At 36.6% G+C, this 8,836-nt stretch overlaps 1 protein-coding gene across 1 annotated transcript in view; it reads right to left on the minus strand.

The window, feature by feature from the left end:
- LOC107669526 (regulatory-associated protein of mTOR-like) overlaps nucleotides 1–8,836 on the minus strand; it is a 183,514-nt gene that overhangs the window by 6,673 nt on the left and 168,005 nt on the right. The window contains exons 24-26 of the mRNA XM_016461796.1: nucleotides 5,248–5,295; nucleotides 2,037–2,143; nucleotides 1,026–1,153 (exon numbers count right to left, since the gene is read on the minus strand). Of these exons, the coding sequence (XP_016317282.1) occupies nucleotides 1,026–1,153; nucleotides 2,037–2,143; nucleotides 5,248–5,295 (283 nt within the window). The remainder of the gene's footprint in view (nucleotides 1–1,025; nucleotides 1,154–2,036; nucleotides 2,144–5,247; nucleotides 5,296–8,836) is intronic.

The following is an 8,836-nucleotide window of genomic DNA, read 5'->3' on the forward strand; positions in this document are numbered from 1 at the left end:
CATAGTTTTAAAATGTAATAATAGTTGCATGAAAGATTTTTAAAATTATAAGTATGACATCATGATTCTGGGAAAAGGGTGAAAAAAAATCTGTATTTAATAAACACTTTTAAAAGTAGCCAGAAGAAACCACCTTTAAACTAGACTGAAACATGACCATGAGCACTCCAGCAATGTTACTGGAGGCAAGGAAATTCTCTTACAGACATATTCCTCTGTGACGAAACTTCAGCATGTCAGAGGTCATGATGCAAGTTCACTTCGATTTCATTAAGCAATTTAAGTACAGTGGTTGCCAGACTGCAAGCAAATTAAGGAAAAGGAACTCAACAACAGTGTGATGCAGGAAATGTCAGAATGAGCTGTGGGACACAGAGGTGGAGTGTTTAAAGGTGCATGAAAGCAAAGAAATAATAAGGCACGGAAGAGAGCTGACACATGTGACTAGCAGAGGAAAAATCTTGAGCGTTTGGAAATGCTAGAGCCAGAGGGAATTGTTACATTAGCATTATTTAAATATTCATAGGCCTTATGACTTAATTACAATGTTTTCTCATGGAATTTATAGGTGAGTGCATGTGGACACACAGAGATGCGAGTTACTGTTACAGATACTTTTATTCAACCAAGACCAAATGCAAAATAAAACAAGCTCAGTGGTGCAGGACAAGAGTGAAATTGCGTATAGCCACAAGATTCATGCTGAATCATTTTCTGATCTAGCCAGTTTGAAATGATTTTTAGATTTTGAGATGTCTGATTTATGGAGTCATACCAGTTGTGACGGCACATCAGAGATGAATACATTTATGATTCAGTAATATGACTCTTTTCAAAGGTCTCTGATGGTTGATTCAGTGTTTTGATTCTACCCAAAAGTCAATAACAGCTCATTCCTTAATGATCCATCTCACATGATTGTTAGTGAAAGTCTCTGAGAGTTGGTTCAATAATGTAATTCAGGTGAGGTGTGTGAATTTGATAGGTTAGTGATTGTACACAGAGATCTGTGAATGCTGACACACCATTCGTTAGGTCCCATTCTGCGGTCGTACACTCGAACCGATCCGTCTCCAAGACCTGCAGCTACCAGTGACCGCTGAGGATCACATGACAGGCTGGTCACACAGCTGTCTGCTCCTGTTGGGATGTCCTGCAACACAGACACAAAAGCTGAATGAGTTTTTGGAGGAATGCAGTTAAATATCATTTAAATACTAAAGCATTTCAATACCATACTAAGACATATTATTGGGAGATAAAAGTGACAACTGATATTAATATGCATTTTATGTAAAATTTAATTGATTTACAAGCTATCGGAATATTATTTTACTTTTTGGCCATATAAATATCAGCAAACAAATTGAATAGTTTCCCTCAGTTTGGGCCTCTGAATAAAACTGATTTTATAAATAGATTTACAATGGTCGCTTTGGTTAGACAATGGTTGCTCCAGTGCAGACACAGTGTAAAAGCTCAATAAACTGTATTTCGAAAAATAGATTTTTAGTACAAATTAGAGTATGTTGCGGTTCAATACTTCAAGATGTATCATAATATTATAATTGGATCACATCTGAAACTGCATCACAAGTGTGAGAGAGACACAACCTATGAGAATGGAACAGCAGGATCAGTTTCTATCGTTTCTAGTGTGGTTTGCTTCACATTTGTCCAGTATGGCTTCTCATAAAAGCAAGTCTGACTGCAGAGTGAAATGCCAGCTTTAGAGTTTCTGCTTTAGACAAATTGCTAAATTGAACTGAATGACTACTCACCAAAAACAATCACACAAGGTTCTACAGTATCAATCAATGGAAACGTTCACGTAGGAACTTTGAAAAGTTGTAATTTTAGGCAGAGAGGGAAAGCAGAGAGGCCAGAGAGACTAATAGGGAAGAACGTTTTATTTAACTATGAAGCAAGACAGTGGTGCACATACAGTATATGATGGCACTACAAATCTCATCTGATGATTTTAAGGTGAATGTGTGTGTATTTGTGTGTGTGTGCCTGTGCAACTCAGCCAGTACCTGCACTTTCATTTCCCTTTCTGTGTCCCAGATACGTATGACTCGAACATCACCTGACGTCATCAAGAGGCCAGTCTCCTGCTCCCAGTCCACCACCATACCTGCACCTTCAAAAGAGAGTACAGAAGGTTTACACATACACAATCAAATATACAACTCTCTGGGCTCTCCTGACATGTCTGTAAGTTATGAAAAAAGATAATACAGTCACACATTCACCTTTTGGTTTTCATTTCTTTCAGAACAAAAATGTTGGTAAATGCACCACTTTCTCAAAGATGCACACCTCTTAAAGTTTAAACCAAATAAAGAAAAGAAAGAAAGAAAGAAAGAAAGAAAGAACACACAAGTATTTTAATAAAAAAAATTAATCAATAAATCAAAGCCACATATGGGGCTGGATTAAAAAAAGATCAAGATCAGCAAATCTTAAACTGAACCTTTTAGCTTGCAAAAGCACTAACTCGCATCTTCAGAAGTGGTTAAGAGGTCTATGGTCCAGGGCCATTCTTATGACAGTAAGAACGATGTGAACAGAGATGGAGGAATTACAAAGATCACTTAAAAAAAAAACAATAAACCAGCAGACACATTCATACGACTGTCAATGTGTTAATTTCAGGATTAAGTGGCAATTTATTAATGTGGCGAGTTATTCATGCTGACACCAATCAAAGATAAGATGATTTCATTTATGATCCAGTAACAGGTGTCACGAATTCGGTCCATGGACTTCCGTTTATTCACCACCAGAGGTCACCCTTTCCATTACATTGACTCTCGCACTACACAAACATTCTCTTTGAGAGACTCAGCTGTCTGATTCTCCTTTGTAGACTAGATGTCATTGCAAATAACAAAACGATTTCATTAGTGTGCGGATAATATAGATTATAGACAGCAACTGTAGATTAAATGAATAAAATATAGATAAAATGTAGAATAAATGAATAAAATAACAAAAACAAGTGGTTGTCAAGTGGTTCTTAACTGGTTTACTTCAAGATCCAAATTTAACAATGAACATCAAAAGGCAACCTAACAGACTTTATTGTAAAAAAAATCGGTCATTGCAAACTATGTTTTTGGTTGTTTCTTGTATTTAATGCTGTGTGAGTCATATTTTCTCTTGTGTTTACCTATGGTTTTCAAGGATAAGGACTTGTGTATGTAAACATACACCCAAACACCACAGCCTTACATGCTTGTTGAACATTTAATGTCAAATGTGCATTAACAAGGAGCTGATTTTCCTTTTGCTGCTATAATAGCTTCCACTTTTCTGAAAGGCATTCCATTAGAACACGGCTGTTGTGATGTTCTTGCATTTAGACACAAGAGCAGATTATTCAGCACCAGACATTGATTTTGGTATTGCAATTCAACCCAGAATGTTCAGTGGGGTTCAGGTCTTTGTGCAGGCCCGTTAAGTGCCTCCACACTAGAGTTTTCTCTATGGACCTTGCTTGTACATTAAGGCACTGTCATTTAAATGTCTTTAGAATGTCACTGTATGAAGTAGCATGAGTAGATTTGTTTTCACTGGAATAGCCAAACCTGCTAATTACAAGCAGGTGTCCACATATAAAGTTTATAGGTGCGTCCCAAATTGCATACTTATTAGGGATGCACCGAAACCGATACTGGTATCGGTATCGGGCCCGATACTGATCTCCTGTACTCGTACTCGTACTCGTTAAAATGCCCCGATACCACACAGCATGTGATAAGTGCCATATTCAGACAAAGAAACACCGACAACAGACAGCAGAATGGAGTTATTAGAGATTAAAGATGTCTACGAAGTATATGTATGCAATGAATATAAAACATTCAGTATTAATGCCTGTATAGCTGATGTGAGCGAGCTGATCACGCTGAGTGGATGGAAAAAGTGGTATCGGTGCATCCCTAGTACTTATGCACTATTCTATGACCCGGATGAAGTGTGGAATGTTGGACATTTCATGCACTCAATTTTGTCGCAAAGGGGGAGGGGCTATCAGACTCCGATTATGAATGACAAAATAACCTTATGAAATTCATACACTACATGGTTGAGTACATAGTGCATAAGTACATAGTGTATAAATGCATAGTGTGTCATTTGGGACGCAGTGTGTCTATGAAGGCTTGAGATTTGAACAGCTCATTTTCTGCACAAATGCACTCATATTGGTGAGAGACTCAGGTTGGGTTCTGTCTTAAAATTTGACAGCACTGGTCAGGTCACAGGGCTTCCAGCTTCAGCTTATTGCCTGAGTAGACCTCTAGATTAAACTGACCAAAACCAACTTCCAATTTACTGCAAAGCTTCTGCTTTCACGCTATCGGCAAGAGGGGTACTGACTGATCTTGAGCCCTGGTTCAGTTCTGACTGACTGGCTGTCATTCTCTGATTCTATTCAATCATTACAGAAAAGAACAACCTTATATGATTGTCCCAAACACACAGCCAAAAGTTATGTGGATCAAGACATGCTGGAAGTGTAGCACTGCTGCCCTACTTTCTGCTGTCTATCAAACATCCAATTTTAGGATTGGAAATCCTATACATAGATAAATACATAGATATTCTTATCAATACAAACATACATATTTTCTTCTTAAAGTAGCACAATATACACCTGTGTGAACACCCACAAATTCTGATTCAAGAAAGATTAACACACACACTGTGATGTTGCTCAGGGAATATTACAAAAAGCAAACGTTTATACAACATTTTCACTACCTTTCTTCAGATGTTTGTTATAATAAACAAGAGCAAAAAGCTCACACAAAATTCACAAATTTCAACAAAAATGCTATGTTCATCATTGATAAATTCCTACAGTTTCTATATCTCCTGTGTGTTTGTAAATTTGAGCTAATTTAATTTTGCTTTCATCAACTAAATTGAGCACCAGACTAAAATTAGTTTCTCTACTAAAATGAGCTCTGTACTAAAGCTACTTTTACTTACTTTCTACAGAATTGTGCCTATTTTTTCACCAAAAATAGTGCTTAAAATGAAGAAGGAAAAAAATTCAATACTGGTAAGCTTTGACTTCCACCAATCAGAATTGAAATATGAATTAAAAGAGCCAATCGGATGAATGCAGAGAAAAATGTTAGGCTATAATTGGGAATGGGAAAACATTAGATGCTCAGTGTCACATGTGCAAACACCAAATAGCGGTGAAGGAAAAGAAGAGAGAGAAGCACTCACCTCCCTGCTTACTTCTGTCAAGATAGATTGAGACCCGTCGGGTCAAACCTGTGAAAGGAGAAGAGGAAGAGAAGGGAAGAGCACAGGAAGGAGATCAGGAGGGCCGGTCAGTTTATCAGCCAGAAGACACCACCATGTTAGCACACATGTAAACACACACCAGAATGTGATCTGTAGCCCTGTCCCAAATAGGGCACTTCATGCACACTTGTGGTCTTGCAATAGCTTTTATACAAATGTCAGAAAAGTCCACAAGATGGTAGGGTGTTTCATCTTTCAATTTAGGTTTCAGAAGGGGGCTCGAGAATGCCTCCATAGTGGTTACCATGCACTCTCAATTCACACTTGGCCTATCAACACTTTATATGTGGCATTACATGATTAAAGTATGGCACAAGGTTTCAGGGTAGCATTTGGGACTGGGCCTATCAGACTCAGACAAACACACACTTTTACATGGAAACGGGCTCTCTCTCTCTCTCTCTCTCTCTCTCTGTCTCTCTCTCACACACACACACACACACACACACACACACGCACACACACACACACACAGATATGATCCACACTCATTTTCCACCTGAATTGAATTCCCCCCATATCTTATCTACATCCACACATACACACACTGCAGGAAAGTGAGGGAGAACAAGGCTGTGGTTTCTCAGCATGACATTTGCCAAGTAAATCAGGTTTTCTCACAGGGAGCCGAATAGCAAGGCTGAAATCAGTTCCCAGAGCCAAAACTTTGCTCATCCATCTTAAAGTAGCACAGATGTGCAGGAGTTCTTTAGGAAAGCCAGAAGCTCAAGAATCTTCTTGCGTTCGGATGTACGTGACTGAGATCTTCTCCTGCCATTAAGGTTTTTATTGTGAAAGAGTCATTCATTGGGTTATTATCCCAGGTATTTCTTTTTATTATTATTATTATTATTTGGTTATGATCTGGATTAATTTCATTTGGGAAATAAAGATTCTCAAGATGAGAATCTGTGAGTGTATATATATCTTTTTACTTTACTACGTTTTATTTCATAAAACATATCGTAACTCCTTATAATATATCACGTGCTCCGACACGCAGAAGCGGTGTCTGATTCAAGAACGAACTGATTCTTTTCAATTAACCTTTTAAATTGGTTCGCAAATCGCACCAAACAATTCATTAACGAATTAGAATGATCCGATTGCAGCTGTTCTCGAGTCGACAACTCACTGATTCATTTGGTTATGATCTGGATTAATTTCATTTGGGAAATAAAGATTCTCAAGATGAGAATCTGTGAGTGTATATATATATATATATATATATATATATATACACACATATATATATATATACTACATATCTTTAGCCTTGACATCAAGTATCTACATATATGTATCTAAGGATCTACACATGATAAAAAAATGGCATGATATGTATCATTTATATACCATATAACATGTCACCCGTCCCCTCTGTGGGACGCCTAAATTTACTTCACTATATTACAATTAAATCCTAATCTAATCATGACAAACTTTATATCGTTTGGAAAGGTCTAAGACTCCTAAATAGATATTTTACCACAGTTTTTTGTTAAAAATTATATAGGAAAAGTAATAGATTAATTTATGACAAGAGTGCAGCTCAAAAATCTACATTATAACAGGAGTTCTGACCTTTGTCACAAAAAGTCTTCTTCGTTGCCTTTTTCTCTATCACACTTTAGAAATAATCAGAAATTATATATCAATTGAAAAAACTTAAAATCTCAAAATTCATCCTTTAAAAAACAATTTTAAAATCAGACATTGCATTACCATGAAAATGGTACATCAAAATCATGTTACAAAATGTTTTCATTCATGAATTATAAAAAATGTAAGTTTGGATAGTGCACTTTCCACTATGTTCAAAAATGTGAGTGACAGTTAAGGGGTTAAGCCCACTGAAATGTTTGAATGCAGAGACATCAACATCTGTGTCTCTATGTTTTAGGACAAAAAAACTTTAATATATAAAAAACTATATAAAAAATATTAAAAACTTAATATAAATTTTTTTTATATTGTTTGGATTAACTAGCCGAGTAGACAGATATGAATGTTTATTCATAACCATACTGAAAATAAGTAAATATTGTTAGCTGATGCTAACTGTCTAGCTAACAAGCTTGCATGTGCTAAGTTGAGGTAATTTTTAGATATAAACTCCAAATATTTTTATTCAACCACTTCAGAACATGGTAACTACAGTAATTATCAAAGTGGGAAGTGATGCCCTCTGGGGGCATTTGGACAGGGGTGTTTTTACACCACAGACAAGGTTTGAGAAGAAAAAAATAATTATGAAAATATAATTATATTATAACAATACTAATCTTATATACAGGCACTGGACTAAAAATACATTCATCAATCATCGCTCCCAAAATGAATTCAACGGGTCATCTTGTTTGCTATACATTAATTACAACAATAAAATAAAATTTCATCATGAACAAGAACATGAACAACATCGCATTAGACCACAGAAATTCCAAAATGACATTTCCCTTACATTCAACTTCCAAAAGTGCATTCATCTTTGCCATGTTACATTCATTTAGTTGACTAGTGCTATATGCTGTATTAACAAACACATAAATTGCATTAATAAAAACAGTAACACTGACAAGCTACGCAATATCGCGTTCATAATCGAATGCAATTCACCTAATGAACGCGATATTGCGTAGCTTGTCTGTGATCTGCGGCTCTGTGTATTAAATGCCACTCCATCTGAAAGCACGTGATGGAGATTAACCGGTACTATTAATCACAGAATCGGCTTTACTGACAAGATGCGCATGACAATCACATGCGATTTATCGTGCAGCCCTAAGTGTGTTTGTTGATCACAAAGTACAAAGTAGATGAGGAAAACTAGTATGCTGGGTGTATTCAAATGCGCTTTTATTATGGTCTAGAGTGCGTGGAATGGTACGCTGTGATTGGTTGTTACCGTTTACAGTGCGTGGAATGGTGCGCTGTGATTGGTTGAGCGGATATATTGCATTCTGCAGAGAAGGGAGACTGGCGTTTGTCGCGGTTTGGAAAGAAAGGTAGAAAACATGACAGAATAACTCGATATAGCATTTTGCGTGAAATAAAAAAATTGACTTTTCAATACTGACCAGATACAATACTGATTTTGGCGGAAACTCAACTTTTTTAAAAATGGCGTTTATCGCGTTTTGGAACCAAACTCTTCAAATGTTCTTCCTAACTTCAGGCCTTATTCTCATGTAATATATAACTGTGATGTAAAAAACAGATGTAATACGGATAAACAAATGATAAAGCTTGGCTTATTGAATATCAGGTCCCTTTCTACGAAAGCACTTTTTGTAAATGATATGATCATTGATCATAACCTAGATGTGCTCTGTTTGACAGAATGGCTAAACCCTCATGATTACATTATTTTAAATGAGTCTACCCCCCAAGATTACTGTTATAAACATGAGCCACGTGCCCACGTCCAAAACGTAAAGGGGGAGGTGTTGCTTCAATTTATAACAATGTTTTCAGTATTTCTCAGAGGGCGGGCTTCAAGTATAAC

Source organism: Sinocyclocheilus anshuiensis, unplaced genomic scaffold, assembly GCF_001515605.1.
Source record: "Sinocyclocheilus anshuiensis isolate Anshui unplaced genomic scaffold, SAMN03320099.WGS_v1.1 scaffold612, whole genome shotgun sequence".
NCBI lineage: Eukaryota > Metazoa > Chordata > Actinopteri > Cypriniformes > Cyprinidae > Sinocyclocheilus > Sinocyclocheilus anshuiensis.